This window comes from Erinaceus europaeus, chromosome 1 (genome assembly GCF_950295315.1).
Source record: "Erinaceus europaeus chromosome 1, mEriEur2.1, whole genome shotgun sequence".
NCBI lineage: Eukaryota > Metazoa > Chordata > Mammalia > Eulipotyphla > Erinaceidae > Erinaceus > Erinaceus europaeus.
The window spans coordinates 180922375-180950065 of NC_080162.1; the positions used below are offsets into that span (position 1 = coordinate 180922375).

The 27691-nt window shown below is 43.4% G+C and overlaps 1 protein-coding gene across 1 annotated transcript in view; it reads left to right on the forward strand.

The window, feature by feature from the left end:
- Positions 1 to 26713, forward strand: part of SBSPON (somatomedin B and thrombospondin type 1 domain containing) — a 38980-nt gene extending 12267 nt beyond the window's left edge. The window contains exons 2-6 of the mRNA XM_007527299.3: positions 2550 to 2744; positions 15278 to 15368; positions 20307 to 20483; positions 24407 to 24565; positions 25445 to 26713. Of these exons, the coding sequence (XP_007527361.1) occupies positions 2550 to 2744; positions 15278 to 15368; positions 20307 to 20483; positions 24407 to 24524 (581 nt within the window). The 3' untranslated portion in view covers positions 24525 to 24565; positions 25445 to 26713. The remainder of the gene's footprint in view (positions 1 to 2549; positions 2745 to 15277; positions 15369 to 20306; positions 20484 to 24406; positions 24566 to 25444) is intronic.
- Positions 26714 to 27691: the final 978 nt, after the last annotated feature.

Genomic DNA, 27691 nt, shown 5'->3' on the forward strand with positions numbered 1-27691 from the left:
TTATTCAGCTTTTGCAGTCCTAGTCCTTACTTTGATAAGGTTAGCTTCAGAGTGACTGAGGGAAGTTAATAGAAAGTAGGTGAGGGAAATGTTATGCATGTACAAACTATTGTATTTACTGTTGAATGTAAAACATTAATTCCCCAATAAAGAAATTTAAAAAAAGAAGAAGAAAAAAGAAAGTAGGTGAGGAGGGTATCTAAGTCTAAGTAGAAACTATTTCATTAGGAGCTTTATAGTGTCCTTTTAGGTCTTTCTACTTGCTTGCTGTATATATTGACTCACTGCAGACTATTGTGTACTTTTGCCTTAAGGTATATATTTTGCCCTAATTTGTGGATACATGTGAACATATGCCCTATCTCATCGGACCTGGTCTATACCTAGGTTTTGGGACTTTGTTAGGAAGTGAACCATCTGAAATGGAATTAGGGAACCTTATGAGAAAGGAAAGGTCTCACCCAAGTAATGAGGCTAAAGGGCTGACATTCCATACCTGACATCTCTGTACACAGTGAAGCTTACCGAGGTGGAACTCATTGCATTGGTTAGGTTGGGGTCAGCAAATGCAATATCATTTGGTATGAATTGAGAGAAGCATGCAGGAAAGTGGGCCCCACTCTAGAGGTTCCAAGACTGGGGAAATATAGGCTCTATAGAGGAAGCAGTCAGTTACTGCTGTCTTAGAGTTTAAGAAGGCAATAGATAGCTGTATCATGCACAGCATCACCATAATTTATGTGCTTTGACATTGTTTATATAAAGCTGTGTCTTTTTTTTTTTTTTTTTGCCTCCGGGGTTATTGCTGGGGCTCGGTGCCTGCACCGTAAATCCACTGCTCCTGGAGGCCATTTTTTTCCCATTTTGTTGCCCCTGTTGCTGTGCTTGTTGTAGTTGTTATTGTTGTCATAGCTGTTGTTGTTGGATAGGACAGAGAGAAATGGAGAGAGGAGGGGAAGACAGAGAGGAGGAGAGAAAGATAGACACCTGCAGACCTGCTTCACCGCCTGGAAGCAACTCCCCTGCAGGTGGGGAGCTAGGGGATTGAACCAGGATCCTTAGCCAGCCCTTGCACATTGCACCACATGTGCTTAACCCACTGCGCTACCGCCCGACTCCCAAAGCTGTGTCTTATAGAGTAATGCCACTGGTTGCTTTTGTTCTCCCTGGTCTAAGCTTTTCTCCTTATTCTTTTCTTTCTTTTTTTTTTTTCTCCTTGTTCTTTCCTTATACCCCAGTTTGAGTTATGAAATAGTCCAATTTTAAAATATTCACTATAGTCCCCTTTTTTTTCTTATTAGGATTTTCATGGGAAAGTTAAATGTTAAATTACATCAGGTATAGGTGTGTGTGTGTGTGTGTTTGTGTATGTGTGTGTGCGTGTGTGTGTGTGTGTGTGGTGCGCACGCGTGCGCCATTTCCTGTTGTTGCCACAGTTTCAATGCTCCGGGTGACTTTTTCAGATATAAAGAGACAGAGACGGGAAAACACCATACCACCAAAGCTTCCTCCAGTAGAGTGGAAGCCAGACTTAAACCTGGGTAGTGTGCATGACAAAGCAGCTGCACTATCTAGGTGAGCCTTGCTGGCCCTACCACAGTGATTTTATAGTCATGGCCAGGGAATTGACACCAGTCAAAACCCTGCCCTGACTGCTGCCCTTTTGTTGTTTGTTTGTGACTTACAAGATTGTAAGACAATAGGGGCATAGTTTCACACCATCCCCATCTTCGAAGTTCTTTGCCTTCCCCTCTTCCTTCAAGGATAGTTTTCAACCAAAGTTCTCCCACAGTCTTAGAGATGCTTGACTGCACCTTTGCACATGACCATGAACAGTCTCTAACACTATGGGCATCTTCTCAGCTACAATTCTCATAGTTAAGAATACTTGCTTGATCTGTCTGGATGAGACTGGAGCTCTCTGGGAGAAGCCTAGAACAGAGAAGACCCAAGGTGTGGTCTTAAGTCATATCTTAATTTTTTTTTTTTTTTACCAGGGCATTGATAAGTGTGGGAGACTGAACCTGGGACTTTGGAGTCTCAGGTATGAGAGTCTCTTTCCATACCATTATGCTATCCACCCCCTTGCCCCTTAAGTCATATCTTAAGGAGACACATTTGCTGAGACTTGACTTGGGCAGGTGACGGGATTTTTTGAATGGGGAAGATAACATTTTCCTTTTTAATATTTTCCCCCTGTACATATTATACAATACAAATGTTCTGGGTAGGGCAGAACAAAGTTAAAAACAAGAGTAAAGATCTAATCTAAGTCTACGGTATGAGGAAGTACTGGAAGGTCTCTTTGACTGAGGTGTGTCCCTGGCTCAGATCCACCATCAGCGGCCTGGAACCCAGTGTCAGGTAATGATGTGGGCTAGTGAAGTCAATGCCAACTGGGACATGGAGAGATTTTGTGCAGCCAGCCCAACACTAAGACAAATCAAAACCATGCTCAATGGTTTTGACTCCTTCATGTTGGTGGGGCAGCCTGCCTGGCTGGCTGGCTGAGCTTACTCAGGTGAGCGTCTCTTGTTTTTATTTTCCAGCCCGCCCATGCATTGTGGGGGAGTGGAGCTCCTGGAGCGGCTGTGCTGACCAGTGCAGGCCAACTACCCGCGTGCGGAGGCGCTCAGTGAAGCAGGAGCCCCAAAATGGTGGGGAGCCCTGTCCGCCCCTGGAAGAGAGAGCCGGCTGCTTGGAGTATTCCACGCCTCAAGGCCAGGACTGCGCACATTCCTTTGGTACTGAGGTTTTAACATTTCTGCCTTCCTTGTCTCTGATGACTTTCCATCTGTCTGCCCCATGAAAGGCCATGTGCTGGGCAGGGAAAGTTCCATGTGTTGCAGGGAGTGGCCTGAGCCAGTCTGCTGAGCTCAGATAGGAAGCTCAGGAAATGTTTGATACAGGAATCAGCAGTCAGCTGCAACAACGCGTCCCTTCCCTTGACCCCTTCACTGGATGTGTATGTGTTTTAACTTTTATTTGTCCTTTGTGAGTTTCACATGAGACAGAAAGAGAGAGATAAGCCAAAGCACCAGTCTAGTCCATGTGGCCCAAGCTGGGCTGTCTCCCCAGACATCCCTGGGTGTGTTTTAGACCCCAGAGCCACTTTCTTTGCGCATGGACTCCGGACAAAGGACAAAGGACATGTGCATTGCAGATTTTCGTCAACTCAGTTAAGTGGGATTTTAGGTAGGATCACAATATTTCACACTGAAAAGTAAATGCTCAGCAAACTCTGTATCTGCTGCAGTTCATGTTGACCCATGCTCACTCATCACACACAGGTAAAATATCAGAAAGAAATTTTAAAGAGTCTAAATAATTATTGTTATTTCAAAACGCTTGCTGCTCCAGCTGGCGGAACTGAGGTCGATGTGATCAGATTTGTGCTTTCAAAAGCTCTTCCTGGTTATGAAGTGGCCAGTAGAAGGGCCAGGCTTATGGATAAGAAGGGATCCACATGAAAGCGATGGGCCACAAAGCCAATGCCAGGTGCTGCCCTGGGTGGAACCCGAGACCTCAAATTATGACATTTTAAGAAAGCTAAGCTGTATGCTTTTCTGAGGAACACAGAAATTTCCATGCTAACATAGCTTGCCATTGAGTTTCCTTTTTTTCATTTCACACACAAATATTTCTTGAAACTCTTCTTGATGTCAGGCATCATCCTACGAAATTAATCCTGGGAAAGTACAGCTGCAAGTTGATGCTACTGATCTCAAATAAGTGAGAGATATATGAAATTATGAGTGTGTGTAATAAGAAGATTTCCTCAGTCTTGGGGGATATAAGGGACTGGGGAGATTTCGGTGAGGGTGCAGAGGTGAAGCTGAGAAACTCGAAGCTTCTTCCCAAGTAGAAACATCAGCAAGGTTAACCTGAGGAAGCTTTGTCAAGGTGTAGGGAACTTGAAGGATTTGGTGGCTGCTCTAGGGAAATAATATGTCCAGGAGAAGCACAACATTTATTGACTGGTACATGAACAAGAGCATGAGATGATCTAGAAGCTTATGGATTATGTAGACAGGCACAGCCACCCAAAAAAAGGGGTGTGGATTGGGGGAGGGGTGACAAGGCAAAGGAGGTTTGTGGAAAAGACACAGGGAAGAAGTCACTATAGGAACTTCTTTTTAAAAATATTTATTTATTTATTTTCCCTTTTTTTGCTCTTGTTTTATTGTTGTAGTTATTGTTGTTGTTGTTGATGTCATCGTTGTTGGATAGGACAGAGAGAAATGGAGAGAGGAGGGGAAGACAGAGAGGGGGAGAGAAAGATAGACACCTGCAGACCAGCTTCACTGCCTGTGAATCAACTCCCCTGCAGGTGGGGAGCTGGGGGCTCGAACTGGGATCTTTACACTTTGTACCATGTGCGCTTAACCCGTTGCCCTACCGCCTGACACCCTCTTTTTTTAAATTAATTTTTTTTTTTTTTTACATTGCTTAGCTCTGATTTATGGTGGTATCAATGACTAAACCTGGGACCTCAGACATGAAAGTCTTTTGAATAACCCTTATGCTATCTCCCCTTATTCCTCCACACCCTTTGTAGGATATTTATTTTTGCAGGATTTTTTTTGGGGGGGGAATAACTCTTAAAACATACAGTCTATTGGGAGAGCATCTTTTTTGCTTATTTATGGACTTCAATGGTAGAATATCTGTCTTCAACACTTTTGATCCTCTGGGCTGTCACTGACTCCTTTTCAGTTCAAGTTCTCTAAAACAGGCGAAAGCGGGTCACAGGAAAAAGAACAGGAAGGTCAGAGAAGAGATTGCTATGGAATAAGGACCTAGGATAGCAGAGGGCACTGGGCTCACATTCTACCCCTGGGGCTCTCAGGCTCCCTGGAAATATCCACTAGTCTGTCCTCATGCTGAGCCCAACCTACAGGCCTGCCCTACTTCTAATGTTTCCTCATCACCTCTCTAGCCACCCCTCACACCAAAAAGAGGATTTCGGTCCATAGAAGGTGTTAGTGAGGGGCCAAGCCATGGTGCACCTGGTTAAGAAAAGTGCAAGGATCTGGGTCCGAACCCTCGATCCCCACCAGCAGGGGACGCTTTACAAGTGGTGGAGTAGTGAGTCAGGCAGTAACACAGTGGGTTAAGCACAGGTGGCGCAAAGCACAAGGACCAGCATAAGGATCCCAGTTCGAGCCCCCGGCTCCCCACCTGCAGGGGAGTCGCTTCACAGGCGGTGAAGCAGGTCTGCAGGTGTCTATCTTTCTCTCCCCCTCTCTGTCTTCCCCTCCTCTCTCGATTTCTCTCTGTCCTATCCAACAACAATGACATCAATAACAACAGCAATAATAACTATAACAATAAAACAAGAAGGACAATAAAAGGGAATGAATAAATAAATGTTAAAGAAAAAACACAAGTGGTGGATCAGGTCTGCAGGTGTCTTTCTCTCGCTTTCCCTCTATCTCCCCTTCCACTCTCAATTTCTCTTTGTCATATCTGATAAAATGGAAAAAATGGCCTCCAGGAGCAGTAGATTTGTAGTGCTGCCACCATCCCAGCAATAACTCTGGAGAAAAAAAAAATGTGAGTGACTTTGGTTTATCAGCCACAACACTTCATAAGTCTGTTTTCTAGTAAGACTGGCTAAAATCTCCTAGTTTGGAAAAAGAGAAGAATTATCTGTTTGGGGTAGGACCACTCACATTTGCAACCTTATCTTTCATTCCCCCAAGATTTACCTTCCTGTTGAAGTATCTTGGAAATGATGACTTCTGTCACAGGGTGGTTACAGAAGACAAGTCTTCCTTGAATGTCCCCGTTAGGTCATTTTTTTAAGTGGCATGTGGCAGACCAGTACCGTTGGGTCCCATGGGAAATTGTAGACATGCAAATTTCTCAGACCTACACTGCCTCCTGCATCATAAACAATGGGGGTGGGACCAGTGGTGAGAGTTGCTAAAAGACTTTTGGGAGATTCTGCTGTTCAAGTTCCACAGCTTAGATACAACTGAGCAGGACTCTTCCCTCAGTCCCCCTGCACCATGGCTAGATCACAGAGGTCACCACTGACCCAGAGGTACAGCCCAGAGTACAAATGAATGGCTTTAGTCAGAAAAATGAGGGGTAATGAGAGAGAATTACCTAGTTCCCTCTCCCTGTTCTAGATAAAGAAGTAGATACATGTGGGGGGGGGGAGGGAGAGGGAGGAGAATGAGAGGGAGAGGGGGAGGGAAAGGGAGAGGGAGAGGGAGAAGGAGAGGGAGAGGGAGAGGGGGAGAGAGAGAGGCCTGACAGACAGTCACACCATACATCAAAGCTTTCTCCAACCTGGTGGGAGCCAGGCTTAAACCTGGGCTATGCACATAGCAGTATACTATCCAAATGAGCTATTTTGCCAGCCTGCAGTTCTTCTTCTTCTAGCGTTTGCCTCAGCCTGCAGTTTTCCCCACCAATGAATTTCCAAGAGGCTTCAGTATGCAAATGTGCATTTTCATTTGACAGGAAGGAGGTACAGTAGTTTCCCGCTTGAATCATCATGGAATAATATCCCTGGAAAATGATGGATCACTAGGGGAAAACAAAAAGGAAAGGAGAGCGACATGAAACCGGTTTGATAGATTCTCTAGGCCCCCAGGCTCATTTCCACGGACACATCCCTGTGTTTAATTAGTTTACGACTCCCTGAGCATTTTCTTTTTTTTTCCCTATAGTTTTTTTTTTTTAATTTTTTATTTAAGAAAGGATTAGTGAACAAAAACATAAGGTAGGAGGGGTACAACTCCACACAATTCCCACCACCCAATCCCCATAACCCACCCCCTCCCATGGTAGCTTTCCCATTCTCTAGCCCTCTGGGAGCATGGACCCAGGGTCATTGAGGGTTGCAGAAGGTAGAAGGTCTGGCTTCTGTAATTGCTTCCCTGCTGAACATGGGCGTTGACTGGTCGGTCCATACTCCCAGTCTGCCTCTCTCTTTCCCTAGTAAGGTGTGTCTCTGGGGAAGCTGAGCTCCAGGACACATTGGTGGGGTCCCTGAGCATTTTCTAAGCGCCAGCACTGTGCTAGGCTTTGGGGATAGAAACCTGCATGGCAGACAACACTGCATCTCGCTGTGTCTTTTCTGTATCCATATATAAGAGCAGAAAGCTTAGGAGAATTGTGCCCTGAGTGATGTGGAAGTAAAACTTATAAAGGATGGACTTGCCTGCTTGGCTGAGATCACCAAGCAAAGTGCTAAAGGCTGATCGGATTTTTTGCTGCTTATACTAAAATAGGAAAACAAAGAGTTAGGTAAAGGAAGAATTTTTACTCTTGATGAATCCAGGACTTGATAAACTAGGAAATTCTCAGCCTTGCAAATTGGTAAAAGATGCTAAAATGAGGAGATCTAGTCTCAGGAAATTATGCTTTAGAGAAGTTCACCTCAGGCGTGGCTATACACCCTTTTGTCCAGAGTCCAGGAAATCAGAGGTGAAACATTACTACAATCTTAACAATTTAATGCGTTATATTCAGTTTTGTAGTCAGAAATCAATCGAGGGTCTCAGGAAGCTAAAATCAAGATGTTGACAAGGTTGCATTCTACACCAAGGCTCTGGAAGAAACCTTGTATATTTCCTTGTAAGAACCTTTGCAAGTTTCTTTGCATTTTCCACCATCCTGGGCTGTCCTAATTCCTTTTCTCATTTCTTCTTCTTCCATTTTCAAAAGTAACAACATTGCATGTGTGTCTTCCCTTCCCTCCTTTTCATCCTCTTCCCCACTGGCTTTCCACTGCTCAGCTCTAGCTCATGGTGGTGCTAGGAGTTGAACCTGAGATCTCTGGGGCCTCAAGCACGAATCTCTGAAGTGCTATCAGCAGTTACCTATCTCCCCAGCCCTCTCGGTAACTTTCTGCTATATCCACATCATTCTTTGAACAACTCTTTGAATAGTCCTTTTGATTATATTCTGCGTACCTGGATAAGCCAAGACTATCTTCATATTTCAAGGTCCACTAATTAGAACATCAGTTCCATTTTGCCATGTAGCATGGTCATCAGACATGGTCACCACTTAGCCTCTCATGGACGTAGGACAATGTCATTATCTTTGCTTACACGTGAGGCTGTTGGAGTTTCATGAAGTGACACTTGTGAAGGGTTACCAGAACTGACACCTGGGCCTCATGGCTCTCAATCCTGTGATACTCTCCCCTCCCACCACGCTTAATACATATACTCTTGCTCTTGTCATGACAACTGAAATTGTAACATAATAGAAATTCAGAGGACCTTGTAGGGTCAGTGAAGGAAACATACTCCGTGAGGTGCTCTTACTAATGCTGAAGTGGTGATCGCATCTTTTCTATTTCGCCGAATTCATATCAAGACTAAATTTTCACCTTCAAGAAGCCACACCATTGAGTGTTTCAAGAGTGCAGCAAATGGTTTTTGTGGGTTTTTCTCCTGGAAGGAGATCAGCATACATTATAAACTCTATGTTTTTTAAAATTTTTGTATTATCTTTATTTATTTATTGGATAGAGTCAGCCAAGAAATTGAGAGTGTAGGGGGAGATAGCGGGGGAGAGATAGAGAGACATCTGCAGCACTGCTTCACCACTCGTGAAGCTTTCCCCTCTGCAGGTGGGGACTGGGAACTTGAACCTGGGTCCTTGTGCACTGTAACATGTGTGCTCGACCAGGTGCGCCAACCACCCAGCCCCTAAACTGTGTTGTCAGGCCTGTGCTATTTATCAGCCTGGCATTCTTTTTTCTTTTTTTTTAAATTTGTTGTTATTATTATTATTATTACTTTTATTTTTTTATTGTTTACTAAGGCACTGTTCAGCTCTGGTTTATGGTGGTGCGAGGGATTGAACCTGGGACTATGGAGCCTCAGGCATGAGAGTCTCTTTGCATAAACTACCTATGCTAATTACCCCTGCCCGCTAGTCTTATCTACACTGTATCTACAGACCATGTTTCTCAACCTGATTTTGTGGCCATTCTATTGTGTGTGAGAACTTAATGAAATTCCCAAAACAAATCCATTTGCTTTCATGTTCAAAGAAAGTGTGTGTGGTACCACACTTTTAAAAGTGGAAGCTTTGCAAAACTGAACAATGGTGGACTGAGGATGCCAGGAAAGTTGGCAAATTGTTAACAAAGAATCTACTACATGTGAATATTGCAGCCAGGAAGGGGGAAGGAAGTGGCCAGCCTGCATGGAGAGCCTTTGTCCTGGGGCACCTGGCTGTGTTCTTGCACACGTAGCGGAATGGGGCGGCAATCATTTCTAAACTGTTTACCACTCTGAAGTCATGAACACTTCAAATTTCAGAGATATTAAAAACTGGTGCTGGTTCAGGGATCTCTGGGTATTCTGGCTCCTGGCTTAGTTACTGAAGGCTCTTTTGAAGGGTAAAGGGTGAAAAGAGTGTGGAAGCCTTCTTGATAGAAGCTGCCACCAAAGCAAGCCAGGGCCTCGGAGGGCAGGACACTAGGGTGACAGGATCCAAGGAGCCTGGCTTACTTTCATGATGGGTTGTGACTTCAGGAACTATCTTCTGTGATGGGGCTTATGCTTAGTCACTGACTATTGATTTTCTCTTCATTGAACTTGCGAAAGCCCAAGTTTGATGAGTAAAGTGAGCAGACTTCCACTTTATCCAGCATTGTGGAGGTTGGTGACCTATGGTGAGAAAATTCTTTGTTAATGAGCAGACAGTAAACAGGTAAGGGGCTAGGTCCTGTGTCCACTGTGACCCCTCCCCCCTAGCTCCCAGGCCACAGCACTGCCCTCCTCCCCACCCTTCTCTCACAGTCTGTGGGGACTCGAGATGCAAAGCGCTGACATCTTCCTCTGTCCTCGGACTCATTTCACATTCAAGTTAGTGGTTAGAGACAAAAAGAGGAAATAAAGCAGAATGTTAGAATGTAAGAAATACACTGTGTATGATACTGAAACCTTTGCTGTCTGCATTGTTATTTAGTGGCAGTAAAACTTGGCAGGTTTGGGCTCTGCTACATTTATACATGGTTCTTGAATATATATATATATATTCTTCAGGGTTATTGCTGGGGCTTGGTGCCTGCACTACAAATCCACTGCTCCTGGAGGCTATTTTTCCCCTTTTGTTGCCCTTGTTGTTTATTGTCATTGTTGTTGTTGGATAGGACAGAGAGAAATTGAGAAAGGACAGGAGGACAGAGGGAGAAGAAAGATAGACACCTGCAGACCTGCTTCACCACTTGTGAACCAACCCCCTGCAGGTGGGGAGCTGGGGGCTCGAACCGGGATCCTTACTTTAGCCCTTGTGCTTCACACCATGTAAACTTAACCCACTGCGTTATTGCCTGCCCCCCCCATATATTTTTTTTATTTGAATGATTTTACTCAATATCTTTGAAACTATCTCAATATGCAACCAATCAAGAAAATTATTAATGACACATTTAATGGTCTTTCATGTGAAAACTTAACATAATCTGGTATTTTATACTTTAAGCACATCTCTGCTTAGATGCTAAATCTTTCTCTTGTTTAAAAAATATTATAGAAATACTGGTTTATTATACATGGAGACTTTTCTTTTTCTTCAGTGGAACTGGGGCCTTTCTTTCTTTCTTTCTTTTTTTTTTGTTTTGTCTCCAGGGTTATTGCTGGGGCTCAGTGCCTGCACTACGAATCCACTGCTCCTGGAGGCTATGTTTTCCCCCTCTGTTGCCCTTGTTGTTTATCGGTGCTGTTGTTATTATTATTGTTGTTGTTATTGCTGTCATTATTGTTGGTTAGGACAGAGAGAAATGGAGAGAGGAGGGGAAAACAGAGAAGGAGAGAGAAAGATAGACACCTGCAGATCTGCTTCACCACCTGTGAAGCGACCCCCCCTATAGGGGGGGAGCCGGGGGCTCAAACCGGGATCCTTAATCCGGTCCTTGTGCTTTGCACCATGTGCACTTAACCCGCTGCACTACTGCCTAACCCCCAGGCCTCACTTTTTTAAGACACTTTTTTTTTTTATCCATAGAGAGAAAGAGAGACAGAGAGAGAGTCACACTCCATTGACCGCGGGTGCCTCTGTTGCCATAGCGTCTCTCTGTGGTGCCAGGATGTGACCCCATGCCAAGTGCAGAATGATGCAGGTGCCTCCCTAGTGAGCTCTCTCTCCTGCCTTCTTCCCCTCCCCCAGCACTTTTCATAGTCTCTGTGTTTCACAATTTCCTCATCTGAGTCCTGGAGAGAACAATAGAGTCTATCTCAGCAGAGGGTGATTGTGAGAATTAAATGAGTTAGCACATGAAAAATGCTTAGATTGTGCCTGGGAAGTTAGAAGCACACAATTGTTAGCATTTATTCTTATTGTTGGAGAACTCTCTGTACGGGTGTTACATTGCAAACTACAGTCATGTATTTGCTTGCTATTTCCTTATTCATCCCCCCCCCCAAGACGCAATACAAATTAGGTGATTGAAAATGTCCTTTTTTTTTGTATGTTTTATTATCTTTGTTGTTTTTTAAAAATTTATTAGATAGAGACAGCCAGAGAAATCGAGAAGGAAGGGGATGATAGAGAGACAGAGAGACAGAGAGACAGAGAGACAGAGAGACACCTGCAGCACACTTCACCACTTGCAAAGGTTTCCTCCTGCAGTTGGAGATGGGGGCTCGAAGTCAGATCGTTGCACATTGGAATCTATAATATGGCACTCAACTACCTGGCCCTGAAAAATGTTTTAAGCTAAATAAACACACCCTGAAAATTTTATAGCTTGGCATAGTGCTTTATAAATTTGGCAGTAAATATATTCTTTACTTACTGAATAAATACACAAACATATCAGAAGAACAGAAATGAAAATAATACATGGCAAAACTAACTTTAGATATTTGTGTTTCCAGCAACTGGAGCTAAGAGACACAGAAAACGATCCTAACAGCAGTGCCCTCACGTGTTCATTTTTCATATTTTCCTTAGGAACAGCTGAAATGTTAGTGCAGAAAGAGCTACACAGCTGAGCCTCTACTTTGTACTCTAAATGCAGATGATTTTCTGCTAGAGAGAGTAGGCACCTAACCACCCAAGACAAGAACAGTCCCTGTGATTCTCAGGAGCAAGTGATTACAAGATGCTTGGCCACTCCCGTTTTAGATTTCTCAGTGACATGAAAAAGCTCACTACTAAGAACATTTACAAAAGAATTGGGGATGCCATCTTGTGGCCATAAGGAGCCTGGTCAAATGAACAGGTTGGCTTGAAGCGTCTGTCTTGCCACTGGTACCCTCACATTGTTTTCCTCGTGCTGGCTACTTAAGCATCCCACAAGCCTTTGTCCCTGTCCTTTCTGTAATCATCCAGTTTGAGAAACAAAAGATAAAAGGTTTATTGAGCCCTCTCAACTGCAAAATTCAGTATAAGAACAGAAGACCACAGAGAGTGAGACCTTTGTGCTTGGTGGCATTTCGTGACTTCATTCCTTCAATCCTTCACAGACCCATTCATTCACTGTACACATACTCACTGAGGGTGTTGAAATGTGAGGGCTGCAGTGACAACAGGATAAAATTCTGTCTTCCTTGAGTGGCGGCAGAGTATGATCTCGAGGTTAGCTCCAGTTTCTACACAGAACAACAGACAATACCCTAAATTTAGAGATGGATTACGAAGAAGACACATATACAAAACACAAAACAAAAGCAGAGAGGGGCTGGGAGGTGGCTCAGACAGAGTACAGGACTTACATGCATGAAGGCCTAGTGTCGGCTCCTGACATTGCACAGGGTGTGTAAGGAGGATTCCACAGGTGGTGAGGTATTGTTCCCCCCCCCCCCGTCTGTCTCTCACTCTGAAAACAAAAATCATTTGGGATAAGAAGGTGACTCAGGGAGTGGGGTGGTAGCGCAGCGGGTTAAGCGCACGTGGCGCAAAGCGCAAGGACCGGTGTAAGGATCCCAGTTTGAGCCCCTGGCTCCCCATCTGCAGGGGAGTCGCTTCACAGGCAGTGAAGCTGGTCTGCAGGTGTCTATCTTTCTCTCTCCCTCTCTGTCCTATCTAACAATGACAACATCAATAACAACAACAATAACTACAACAATAAAAAAATAACAAGGGCAACAAAAGGGAAAATAAATAAATATTAAAAAAAGGTGACTCAGTGATAATGAATATGCATGAGAGCTAGGTGTACTGTTTGTTTTTTAATTTTAAAAAAGAACTGAGGAGCTAGCTCAGCCTATGAGCCCAGCAGTTTGCAGGCCTGGGCTCCCAGAGGCTACAGGTTCAATCCCTACCACCATCAGATGCCAGAGCTGAACAGTGCTCTGATCTTTTTCTTGCTTCATTTTCCCTCATAATAAATAAAAATTTTTCTGAAATGACATAAAAAAAAAAAAAACAAGCAGAGCAGTAGCAGAAGGAGAAAATTGCTGGCCCTTTTCTTTTCCCAAGGACATCAGAGTTGAGGTAGAGTGAGAGGAGGAGAGGGAATAGGAAAGGACCACTTCTGACTTTCCTTTACTCGAAGTGATACAGGGAGTAGTAAGCTGGCTGGTCTGCTGGGCTGTCCGGGTTACCTGGAAGCTTCTAGGGAGTCAGAATACCAGGAGATCTGGGAGCACTCATTTCCTTTGAGTTTCTCTTGCTTGTTCTCGTTCTCTCTCTCTCTTTCTTCCTTTTCTTCTCTCTGCTCATTTTTTTTTCTTTCCTCCTTCCATATCCTTTTCTCTTCCATCTTCTTTCTCATGCCTTTCCTTGTTTTAAAGGGGAACCAGGACCTTTTGCATGCATAATAGCACTGCTGAGTGGCCTCCTTGGGCTACTATTTTCATTCTTCATTTTAGAGAGAGGGGAGAGGTAGTACAATACTGCTCCATCATCCATGGAGCTTCCCTTGATGCTTTTATGTGCTCCCCTGTGGTGCTAGGACTCGCCCAGAGTCCTGAGCACTGTAAGGCTTGCACTCTGCCAGGTGACTTTCCCTTCCTTCCTTCCTTCCTTCCTTCCTTCCTTCCTTCCTTCTTTCTTTCTTTCTTTCTTTCTTTCTTTCTTTCTTTCTTTCTTTCTTTCTTTCTTTCTTTCTTTCTTTCTTTTTTCTTCCAGGGTTATTGCTGGGGCTCCGTGCCAGCACTGTGAATCCACTGCTCCTGGCAGAATTTTTCCCCCATCTTTTATTGTATAGGACAGAGAGAAATTGAGGGGGGGAGGGGAAGATAGAGAGGAGGAGAGATGATACCTGCAGACTTGCTTCACCACCTGTGAAGCGATTCCCCTGAAGGTAGGAAGCCGGGGGCTCAAACCGGGATCCTTGTGTGGGTCCTTGCACTTAGCACTATGAATGTTTAACCCAGTTCCCCACAGCCCAGCCCTTGGTCTCTCTCTTTTTATTTATTTTTATTTATTTAAAAAAGAAGACATTAACAAAACCATAGGATAAGAGGGGTACAACTTCACACAGTTCCCACCACCAGAACTCCATATCCCATCCCCTCCCCTGATAGCTTTCCTATTCTTTATCCCTCTGGGAGTATGGACCCAAGGTCATTGTGGGATGCAGAAGGTGGAAGGTCTGGCTTCTGTAATTGCTTCCCCGCTGAACTTGGGCATTGACTGGTTGATCCATACTCCCAGCCTGTCTCTCTTTCCCTAGTGGGGAAGGGCTCTGGGGAATCAGAGATTCAGGACGCACTGGTGAGGTTGTCTGTCCAGGGAAGTCTGATTGACATCATGCTGGCATCTGGAACCTGGTGGTTGAAAAGAGAGTTAACATACAAAGCCAAACAAATTGTTGAACATCTCTCTCTGTTTTTAAGAGTCTCTATCACCTCACTTTTAAATTTCAGACAGAGAGGTGGTGAGAGAAACAGAGACAGAGAGAGAGACCATAACACTTCTCCACTATCCATGGAGTTTCTCTTGGTGCCGCGGTGCCTCAGTCTGGTACCTGAACTTGAACCTGGACCTCTCATACAGTAAGGTCCAAGCTCTATCAATTTAACTACCCCCCCAGCACCTACCTTACATTTTATTCCCCACCTTTGCCCCTAATTAAAAAAAAATTCCTCCAGGATGTTCTTTTCTGCTCACACAGTGTTGTTTATTATTATAGACAAATGTGCTGTCAAAGGCATGCAGGTCCCCGCCCCATAATCTGCACTGGCTTCTGAGGACATGGTAACAGTCTTCGTTCATTCCTCCTCGTGTGCTGTAGAGATCTGGACTGAGAGATGGAACGTGCTAGACAAATCTGAAACCAAGTTTGGGAAATACTGTTTTGAGTGCTTGAGGTTGCCCTTGCTCAATGCCATTCACTCTCCTGTTCTAGTTCCTGCCTTCATAACTACCTCTGCCTTCAACAAGGAGAGGACGAGACAAGCTGCATCTCCACATTGGTCTACAGACACAGAGGATACCGGGTAACTTTTCCTTTTCTTTTCTCTCTTTCCCTTCCTTCCATTTTTCCTTCCTTTCTTTCCTCCTTCTTTATCTTTCTTTCATTCTCTCTTTCTTCTTTCCTTCCTTCCTTCCTTTCATTCTCTCTTTCTTATGCAATAAAGGGAAAATGGGAGTTGAGTGGTTGTGCACGTGGTTGGGCACACATTACCACTCACAAGGACCCAGGTTCAAGCCCCAGGTACCCAGCTGTAGGAAGACGCTTCATCTGTATTGAAGTAGTATTATAGGTGTCTGTCTTTCCCCCTCTGCCTCCCCTTCCTCTTTCAACTTCTCTCTGTTCTGAAATTAAAAAGTGAGGTGATAGAGATAGAGTGAAATCAAGAGGGAAAGGAGACAGAGAAGGAGAGAGAAAGAGAAACACCTCCAGCAAACAGTAGTGTCCCTGTTACCATGTTCGAAGATCCAGGCTTGAGCCCCCAGTCACCACCTGCAAGGCGGAAGCTGTATGAGTGGTGAGGCAGTGACCAAGGAACTTATTTCATCAGCCAAACTGTGATGCCCCTCTTACATCTGTACGAGGCTGAGGACTTCAGCACCACCACTCTTTGGTATGTTTGAAATTGCCCCCCCCACCTCAGCTCAGAGAATTTTTTAGTCAGGAATCTGGACTCAATCAAATTCCACTCTTTTGGCATCAGAAATGGGACACCAGGACCAGGTGGTAGTGTACCTGGTATAGCACACATGTGATAATGCACAAGGACCTGAGTCCAAGCACCAGGTCTTCACCTGCAAGGGAAAAGCTTTTTTTTTTCTTTCCTCCTTCCATATCCCTTTCTCCTTTGGCTTCATTCCTTCACCTTTCCTTATTTTGAAATGAGACCGGGTCTTGTGCATGCATAATACTGAGTGGCCTCCTTGGGCCAATATTTTCATTCTTCAGAAAGAGAGGGGAGAGGTAGTACAATACTGCTCCATTATCCATGGAGCTTCCCTTGGTGCTTTCATGTGCTACGATGTGGTGCCAGGACTCACCCAGAGTCTTGAGCATTGTGAGGCTTGCACTCTGCCAGGTGAGCTATCTCCTTTTACTTGTAGTCTTTATCACTGCACTTTTTTTTTTTTTAACTTCTTCACTGCACACAAAGATTCCCTCCTGCAAGTAGGGAACAGGGGCTCAAACCCTGGTCTTTACACATGTTACCATGTGTGCTTAATTGGGTGCACCACTGCCCAGCCTCATTACCTCACTTTTTTTTTTTACTAGTGATTTAATATTGATATACAACATTGTAAGATAATAGGGGTGGGTATAACTTCCTACAGTTCCCACCACCAGAGTTCTGTGACCCATCCCCATCCATTGAAAACTGTAGTAGTTCTCTCAAGGTCACTGATAATGGCTGTTTCTATAACTATATCTCTGTGTGTATATATTGTCCCTATTTTTCAATGGTCCTGCCTTCACTTCCTTTCTAGATCACCCTTACACCTATTCCTACTTCTTCTTCTTTTTTTTAAAAAAATATTTATTTTATTTATTTATTCCCTTTGTTGCCCTTGTTGTTTTATTGTTGTAGTTATTATTGTTGTTGTCATTGTTGGATAGGACAGAGAGAAATGGAGAGAGGAGGGGAAGACAGAGAGGAGGAGAGAAAGATAGACACCTGCAGACCTGCTTCACCGCCTGTGAAGCGACTCCCCTGCAGGTGGGGAGCTGGGGTTCGAACCGGGATCCTTATGCCAGTCCTTGTACTTTGCGCCACCTGCGCTTAACCTGCTGTGCTACAGCCCGACTCCCACCTATTCCTACTTCTAAGTGTCTTTCCTTTTCCCCTCTTCTCTCTCAGATAACCGAAACCCTGCCTGGCGTTTTTTTCAGATTCTCTTCCTTTTCATTGGTCATCATCTCACTTTTTAATTTCACACAGAGAGACCGGGGGGTGGGTGAGTGAGAGAAACAGATCAAGATACCATGAAACTTCATTTTTTACTTCTTGAATAATGGAACTACTCAGACTGACCACAGGAAGTTGTTATGAGAACTAGAGGAGAGAATGTCATTGAAGAGATGTCTGGGTTGAGCTGGCTCATCAAGGCTGACTACAGCTGCCTCAGAGAACCTTGTTTCAGTGCCTCATAAATGGTACCTACCATTGTTAAAGTTCTTCTTTTTCTTTCTTTTAATTTTTTTGGGAGCACAGTTTCACACTTCTTTTTATATTTATTTATTTATTTATTATTGGGTAGAGACAGAGAAATTGAGCGGTGGAGGGGGGAGATAAAGAAAGAGACAGCCTTGCTTCACCACTTGTGAAGATTTCCCCCTGCAGGTGGAGACCAGGAGCTTGAACCCAGGTCCTTGTGCGCTGCAATGTGTGCGCTGCAATGTGTGCGCTTAACCAGGTGCGCCACCGTCTGGCCCCTTTCTTTTTTTTTTTTTATTTTATTTTTATTTTTATTTTTTTTTCTTTTTTATTTAAGAAAGGATTAATTAACAAAACCATGGGGTAGGAGGGGTACAACCCCACACAATTCCCACCGCCCAATCTCCATATCCCACCCCCTCCCCCGATAGCTTTCCCATTCTCTATCCCTCTGGGAGCATGGACCCAGCCAGGATCATTGTGGGTTTCAGAAGGTAGAAGGTCTGGCTTCTGTAATTGCTTCCCTGCTGAACATGGGCGTTGACTGGTCGGTCCATACTCCCAGTCTGCCTCTCTCTTTCCCTAGTAGGGTGGGTCTCTGGGGAAGCTGAGCTCCAGGACACATTGGTGGTGTCTTCAATCCAGGGAAGTCTGGCTGGCATCCTGATGACACCTGGAACCTGGTGACTGAAAAGAGAGTTAACATACAAAGCCAAACAAATTGTTGAGCAATCATGGACCCAAAGCTTGGAAAAGTGGAGAGGAAGTATTAGGGAGGTACTCACTGCAGCCCCTTTCTTTTTTTAATTGGTTCACAATACACAAGAATTTCAGGGGTACAGATTTGCATCTCTGTCAGGCTCATCATATCCAACATCCTGCTGTCAAAAAAGAGCCTTCTACCCATTTCTTCTCCACCTTCCCTTACTCTCTGATAGCCACGATCGTTTTCAGAGTCTAGAAGTTAGGTCTTCCTTTTTCTCTCTATCCTCTCTTCTTTCTTTCTTTCTTTCTTTTTTTTTTTTTAACTTTTTTTAAAAGATTTTTTTTATCTTTATTTATTTATTGTATAGAGACAGTCAGAAATTGAGATCAGGAAGGAAGATAGAGAGGGAGGGAGACAGAGAGACACCTACAAACCTGCTTCACCACTTGCAAAGCTTTCTCCCTGTAGGTGGGGACCGCAGGCTTGAACCTGGGTCCTTGGACACTGTAATATGTGCACTCAACAGGTGTGCCACCATCTGGCCCCTCTCTTTCCTCTTTTCTTTCCTTCCTACCTTCTGTCCTTCTTTCTTTTTTTATTTTTCTTTCTTTCTTTCCTTCTTTCTAATTTCTCAGTTTGTTTTCATTATTTATATCCTATAGATGCATGAAACCATCTGGCAATAATTGTCTTTTACTTCCTTATTTGCTTCACCTGGCACAGTCTCCACAAGCTCTGTCTACTCTACCCCCAAAGACACTATTTGATTTTTTTAATGCAGAGTAGCGTAAGTCTCTGTCTCACTCTCATTCTCTACCAGGGTTACCCCTGCTGCATGGTGCCTGCACGAAGGCTCTATCACTCCCAGGGACCACGCGCCTTTTCTTTCTTTTCTGATAGAGTCAGAGAGAAATAGAAGGAGGAGGAGAGGGAAATAGATACCTGCAGCACTGCTCATGGAACTTCGCCCCCTGCAGGTGGAGACCGAGGACTTGAACTTTGGTTCATGTGCTGTACCTGTTCTCCATTATTTTGTAGAGTATATATCCTATAACTTCTTTATCCACTCCCAACTTATCCATGTCCTAAATGCCCCAGAAAGGTGTCGATGAACATTAAGGTTGAGTCCTTTTGTTAGCTAGTGTGAATAATGCTGCTGTGAACACAGGTACAGGGGTGCATGTACCCAAGGCCTTTCTTTGAAGCAAAATGTCTAAACATTTTTACATCTAGCCTACCTAACAATTCTGTGGATAACAACTAGTTCTTAGGTTTATTTCGACTAACAATTCTGTGTATAACAACTAGTTCACTGTAACCTAGAAGCAAAAAAAAAAAAAAGCAACATTCAAGAGTTTTACTGTGCTTGGTTTCCTGAAGAATGTTAAAATACTTTTAAGTACAAGATTCTAAAATATTTGCCCATGTCTCAATGTTCCTCCGGAATCTGCACTCTAGTTACGTAGAGTGCCACCTTCCCCCCACTGCTCTGCAGGGGTGAAGAGTCTAGCTTCTGCCACAGAAAACCACATTCTGGCTTCTCATTTCCTTTCATCTATGATGCCCTGCATAATATTGATGCTTGACTTCAAGTCAAATTAAATCTCATTCTGTCCGGCCATGCTGGTAAGGTAGGTGGGGACATGGGGAACATGTCTGGGGCAGGAAAGCATGGCTGCTAGTCTGACTACTGAGGACAGGCACTATGGACATTTGTAACTTCCCAGGTTCAAACAAGTATCTGTTCAGTTTATGATTCTTTAAAATGTCAGCAACATTATCAAGGGATATTTTCCTACAGAAATGTGCTTTTAATATAGACTCTAGCAGTCTGCTTAGAAACAGGCTATTCAATTGTTTGCAAATTTACATCAACACATGGTCAATTATGGATTGCAAAACAGCAAAACGTCTCACTGAAGTTGCCAGATACCATCGTAGTTCAGTGACTTCACAGAGATTTTGTGACCAGCCCCATAACTTTACTTCCTTATGCAGTCTGTCAGACATCCTTTTGGGGGAATGTAATCATCCCAAGACCTTCTGCAATGTTAGACCACCTCTCAAAACAGCAGTTGAGATTTTTTTTTTCTTCTTTTTCCTAGCTACTGTATGGAGTTCAAGACAGAGTCATTGACTCACCACTGTGCAGTGGCAAACCGACCCCTGACTCAGTGGATGCAGTATCTACGTGAGGGGTACACCGTGTGTGTCGACTGTCAGCCTCCTGCTATGAATTCTGTGAGCCTTCGCTGTTCTGGAGATGGCCTGGACTCTGATGGGTAAGGGAGGGAGAGTGGCTGAGGGCCTGGTTTTACAGTTAAGTTCAGAGAACCATCCTCGCCGCATCCCAAATGGTTGCTCAGTACCTACCGTAGGTGTGGGAGTTAGATCATAAGTGAGGATAACTTTCCATCTAGCAATTCCAGAGCCCAGTGCCCCATTTACATGATGGGACTCAGAGGTCCTATATCAGGACTCAATGAATAACTCTGAAATTGAGGTCTAGATGAAGCTCCCAAGTAGCCATTGAGAACCTAAGCACTCCAAAGTAGTGTGCTGAATGATAACATCTTGGATCAGAATCACTTAGGATGGTGCTTTGAAAGATGCAAGTTTCAGAGCACCACATGAAACCAAGTGAATTAGAACCTCTGGGGGTCAGGCGGTGGCAAACCTTAAGTGCACACATTACAGCACACAAGGACTCAGGTTCCAGCCCCTGGTCCTCACCTGCAGGGGGAAAGCTTCATGAGTGGTGAAGCAGGACTGCAGGTATCTCTCTGTCTCTCTCCTTCTGTTTCTCCCTCTCTCTTCTCAATTTTTCTGTCTTTATCTAATAATAAAGAAAGAAAAAATATAAAACAAACAAACAAAAGAATCACAGGAGGTATATATTTTTTGCTTATTTTATTTCTCTTTAAGTAGTCACAGAGATAAGAACACAGTATAGAAACATCTTTCAATGTGGTAGGAGCTGGACTCGAACCTGGGGCACACACATGGCAATGCAGCACACTATCCATGTGAGCGATTTTGCTGGCCCTCTAGGGGTGACAATCTTCTTTTTTAAAAAAATTTTTAAAAATATTTATTTTATTTATTTATTCCCTTTGTTGCCCTTGTTGTTTTATTGTTGTAGTTATTATTGTTGTTGTTATTGATGTCGTCATGGAGAGAGGAGGGGAAGACAGAGAGGGGAAGAGAAAGACAGACACCTGCACACCTGCTTCACCACTTGTGAAGCGACTCCCCTGCAGGTGGGGAGCCGGGGTTCGAACCGGGATCCTTATGCCGGTCCTTGTGCTTTGCGCCACCTGCGCTTAACCCGCTGCGCTACAGCCCGACTCCCGGGTGACAATCTTCTAGGTCAAGTGTCTGAAGGTCGTAGATACTCTTGGCTTTGTAGACCACGTGGTCTAACAACAACAACATAAAAACTCTGCCACCACGGCACGAAAACTGTCACATACACATTAGAACCAAGTGAGTTTGGCTTTGCTTCAGTAAAATTGTGTTTATGGGCACTCAAATAGGAATTTAATAGATTTCTCATGTCATGAAACTTTAAAAAAATTTTTTCAACTGTTCAGAAATGTGAAAAGCGCTAAAACAGGACTGGCACAATAATCTTAGAAGGCGGCTTTCATGTGTAGCACTAGGTTTGAGTCCAGCCTCTGTAGCACTGAAAGACGTTTTAGTGCTGTGGTTTCTTTCTGCCTGTATTACTCTGGGGGGGGGTGGTGGTGGTGGTGTCAGAACAATGGAGTGGGCCGGATTTAGCCCATGGGCTTCACTGTTCTAACCAATTATGTCCATATGATTTATAGCCTTGGCAAAGTTCCAGAATCATCACTCAGAGGCATACTCTTAAAACTCTTAAATACTCTTATGGTTGAGATAGTGGAGGGCTCAGCCTTGCAGGCTCATTAAAATCTACAGAAATCTATAGATTGTCCTAAAGAATTGACCCTGAACCTATTTTATCATTCGGAATATCTGTCCCAATCTTGCACTTGTTTGTCAGTTAAGTCAGCTAACATTTTTCAGAACTAAGTAAATAAAAGACTTCATGCTGGGTGGCCATTGGACACAAGCCAGTTTAGGTTATAGCTGGATTATAGTTTCAAGTGTGTCGTAATAGAGAGTAAAATATGAACCCTTCCAGTTAATCATGATTCCCACAGTATATTGCAGTATTTAGTAACTTTAATTTATTTATTCCTCTTGGGCCTGATAACCTCTGTATTGAGTACATTGTGTGAAAAGTACAGTGAGTAAGGAATTGATGTCAAGTAGAAACCTAATAACTGGGGCTGAGTGGTGGTGGTGCACTGGGTTGAGTGCACACATTGCAGTGTGCAAAGGGCCCAGGTTCAAGGCCCTGGTCCCCACCTGTTAAAGGCAGGGGGTTTAGCTTCAAGAGCTGTGAAACAGCGCTTCAGGTCTGTGTCTCTCTCTCTCTCACTGTCCTCTCCATCCCACCTCCCCCCTTACCTCTCTCAATGTCTGTCTCTATCCAAAATAAATAGAATAAAAATTGAAAAAGAAATGGAATAACCAGACTTGATATTTTCTTGAATATCTCAATAATATTTTGAGTTTAAATGAACTTATAATTTAATATGCACCTAGATATTATATTAAGCCCTAGCTAAGGTAGCAGTGACTTAAAAATAAGACTTTTTTTTTTTGCCTCCAAGCTTATCACTGGGGCTCCATGCTGGCACTATGAATCCACTGCTCCTGGTAGACATTTTTTTTTTTGGATAGGAAAGAGAAAAATTGAGAGAAGAGGGGAAGCTAGAGAGGGGGAGAGAAAGATCGACTCCTGAAGACCTGCTTCACCGCCTGTGAAGTGACTGCCCTGCAGGTGGAAAGCTGGGAGGTTCGAACCAGGATCCTTGAGCTTCGTACTATCTGCACTACTGTTCAGCCCCCCAAATAAGACATTCAACAACCTGAGTTTGCCCTTGTGTTTCTCACTGTGGATTTAAAGTTTTGACAATGATTATAGAGGACTGGCAAAATAGCCCTATCGGAACAATGTGCCTGATTTGCCGTCACGTGACCCTGGCTCAAGCCCCATCACCCACAGCACTAGAGGAAGCTTCAGTGTTGTGTTTTCTTTCCCTCCTCCCCTCTGTATGTTTTTCTACCTGAAAAATATCAGAGCAGTAAAGCCCTAGTGATAGGGGAGAGAGAGAGAGAGACAGAGAGAGAGAGAAGAAGAGAGGCAAGAGGAAGAAGAGGAGGAAGAGGAGAAAACAAAAGGATGAATGGATGCTAGAGATGGTGCAGACCCCTCTGACTTAAAAATTCATGAGCCTAGAAGCCATTTTCCATGATGTGGTGCTTCATATATTCAGGTCACGAGCAGTATGAATATTGTAAGCCAAAACTACTCTTTCCTTTATTTTTATTGATTTAATATAGGTTTATAACTTTGTAATATTTTAGTTTATATATAGTTTTGCACCTATATAGCTGTGTATACAACTCACCAGTAAAACTACTGTCAGCATATGGGCATCCTCACGCAGGAATTCATTGGTAACTTGCTGTGACAGAACCCAAAGAAGGGAAACTGTCTGTGATCATTTTTTAAAAATATTTTTCTATTTATTTTATTTTGATAGGAAAGAGAGAAATTAAGAGGGGGAGGGGGAGGGGGAATAGGGAAGGAGAAAGACACCAGCAGCCCTGATTCACCACTCAAGAAGCTTTCCCCTTTCACGTGGGGACCAGGGACTCAAAGCACGATAACGTGTGCTTGCTTGACCAGGTGCACCACTGCCCCGCCTCTGATCATTTTTTTTTTAAATTCAATTTGTAACTTTTTTTAACTAAAAAAATCGTTTTATCTTTGTTTATTATTGAATAGAGACAGCCAGAAATTGGGAGGAGAGTGGGAGATAGAGAGGGAGGGAGATAGAGAGACACCTGCCGCCCTGCTTCACCACTTGCAAAGCTTGCCTCCTGCATGTGGGGGTGGGGGGCTCGAACCCGGGCTCTTGCGCATTGTAATGTGTGCGCATAACCAGGTGCGCCACCACCCTGCGCCCCTTTTAATTTCAATTTGTAATGTAGTGCTGGATTCCATGCGCAATCACCAGTTTTTAACTTCAGTTTGTTGTTTTGTAAATTAAAGTTTTCTTTGTTTTGCTGTCAGTGTAATTTCTAAAGCCTTCAAAATTCATTCCAGAAATCAGACTCTCCATTGGCAAGCAATTGGCAACCCTCGATGTCAAGGAACTTGGAAAAAAGTTCGGCGAGTAGACCAGTGCTCTTGTCCAGCTGTTCATAGTTTTATCTTTATATAGACAAATGTAAATATTTCCAGATGTGCTTGGAAACCTGCAAGGTAGGACCAGATCATGTTCAAAACTTCATTAACTTTCAAAAACTGACCAGAGCGCTGTTGAATGCATGCCACTGACCCCCTCAGAAACAGAGAAAGAAAATTTAGGGAGTGGTTCTCAAGAAGCACGGTCTGGGCAGGGGTAGATAGCACAATGGTTATGGTAAGAGACTCTCATGCCTGAGGCTCCAAACTCCCAGAGTCAATCTTCTGCACCACCATCAGCCAAAGCTGAGCAGTGCTCTGGTAGACAAAATTAAAAAAAGAAGCACCGTCCCTTCACTTTCACGTTCATGTTTATCAAAACATGAACTTTGAAGACTCTGGTGACTTCCACTTGGGGCCTGTCATTCAGCAAGTGGCCCTTTAGGACCGAGAATAGTTGTCTGTCTGCTCTAAAAATTGCCACAGCATGGCTTGTGTGTTCTTGAGTTGTCATCTGACAGTGTCCATGCTTTGATTATACATCCTTTCTTAGTGTTCTCCAGTCTCTTAAAAAATGTCTCTTTAAAATAGCGTTTGCGTGTACCTGCACACTTTCACATACTTCCTGCTATCACTGGTTTGGGAATTTTCTGTAGGAGAGGTTTAGCTATAATAAGCACTTTAGTTAAAATGAAAAGTCTGGCTAGTGAGCTAGTACACTGGGATACAAAGCTCCTGCTTTACCCACACACACATCACCCACTGCACTGGGGAAAGCTTCGGTCCTGTGGTATCTTTCCCTGTCTTTCTCCTTCACTCTGTCACCCTTTAATCAGAAAATTCCACTAGGAGCAGTGAAACTCTGGTGACAGTAACAACGAAAAGTCAATTAAGCTAAAAATACTATTTTGAATAGTCAACAACTTTCTTGGCTTTATATGTTAACTCTTCTTTCAGCCACCAGCATCCAGATGCTAACATGATGCCAACCGGACTTCCCTGGGCAGACGACCCCACCAATGTGTCCTGGAGCTCCGCTTCCCCCAGAGCCCTTCCCCACTAGGGAAAGAGAGAGGCAGGCTGGGAGTATGGATCGACCTGTGAACACCCATGTTCCGCGGGGAAGCAATTACAGAAGCCAGACCTTCCACCTTCTGCACCCCACAATGACCCTGGGTTCATACTCCCAGAGGGATAAAGAATAGGAAAGCTATCAGGGGAGGGGATGGGATACAGAGTTCTGGTGGTGGGAATTGTGTGAAGTTGTACCCCTCTTATCCTATGTGTTGTTTTTTTTTGAATTTCTTTATTGGGGAATTAATGTTTTACATTCGACAGTAAATACAATAGTTTGTACATGCATAAAATTTCCCAGTTTTCCATATAACAATACAACCCCCACTATTATCGTATGTTTTTTGTCAGTGTTTCTTTTTTATAAATAAAAATTTTAAAAATTTAAAAAAAAATACTATTTTGAAGAAGATACATTTAGTAAATTGGCAAGAATAATCCAGTATTGATTCTTGGTCAACACAAGTGCACTTGACTCTTCTAATTTTCATGAAGTAAAATCTTGTGAGGCATCTGGCCTGAGGAGCGCAGGGTTAAGCGCACATAGTAAGAAGTGTAAGGACCTATGCAAGGATCCCAGTTCGAGCCCCCAGATCCCTACCTGCAGGTGGGTCGCTTCACAAATGGTGAAGCAGGTCTGCAGATGTCTATCTTTCTCTCCCTCTCCATCTTCCTATCCCCTCTCAATTTCTCTATGTCCTACCCCTCCCCTCCAAAAAAAAGGCCACAGGAGCAGTGGGTTCATAGTGATAACTCTGGAGGCAAAAAAAAAAGTGTGAATAATGAATGAGATAATTGTTTAAATTATGAACATTCTACCATCAGTAACAGTTGAAATATTTTCCAAAGATGAAAGCCTGAAACTGACTCCAGTTAACTTCCAGAGTCCAATTTCAAGGTCAGATGAAGCAAATACACCACTTCCCAGCCTCTTACAGAATACATTTTCTGGGGGCCCAGGCAGTGGTGCACCTGGTTAAGCGCACACATTATCGTGTGCAAGGACCCAGGCTCAAGGACCCTTGGTCCCCACCTGCAAGGGGAAAGCATCACTAGTGGTGACGTAAAGATGCAGGTATTTGTCTCTCTTCCTCTCTATCTCCCCCCTCTCAATTTCCCTCTGTCTCTAACAATAAAATAAAATAAAATAAATTTTAAAAAAAACCTATAGAATACATTTTCTTATGTTTGGAGTAGAAGGCAGAGGCATCGATTATAAAAGATGTAGTTTTACTGCAAAAATTAGTATCTCACTAAGCACATAAACACACGTGTATACGGGCACGCGGAACAAAGTGGCTTAAGGAGGCAGATTACAAGTCAGCCTGTGGGGCCAGTCACAGAACCAGTCTCAGCTCCTCACCCAGGACTCAGCTGTGATGACAAGCTTAACAGTGTCATAGACTAGGCTGTAAAAACTAAGCCTTTCTCAGTTTTAAAACAAATTTTATTTTCTTTGGAGAATTGAGTACCAAGTTTTAAAACATGAAATTCCTCCAGTTTATTTGTATAAAATGCCATTTACTAACAGATAATCTACTAAAATATGTATTTCTTGGGTAGTTATCAACCCTAAATGACAGAATGACGACAATATCAAGCTTACCAGCAAAAGTCCCTGATACTGATACGTGTTGCTGAGAGTGGCAATGTTTCTTACTATGTATTCATGGAATTGCCAAGTTGTTTTTTTGTGATAAATTTTTTGGTGGCTAATAGTGACTTTTTATTCTCATCAGTGTCAAGAACTTCAATTACAAGTCCAGTGTTAATAGTTGGTAGACCGTTTCTAACATTTATAAAGCAAGCTATTTGAAGCTATATCTGGGCAATTTCCAATGTTGCTTAATGTTTTTATATCAGTAAATAAACTTTATGTTCACCTATTTTATTTCTTGATTTGTTTGACTAGAAAATATCTAAATTTTGGGGGGTGGGGGTATAGCATAATCATTATGCAAAGAGACTTTTGTGCCTGAGGCTCTCAAGTCCCAGGTTCAATCCCCACCCTGCCATAAGCCAGAGCTGAGCAGTGCTCTGGTCAAAATAAATAAATAAATAAATAAAATCTAAATTTTCCAGACTGGCCAGAGAATGAATACAAATTTACCAAAAACAAAACAAACAAAG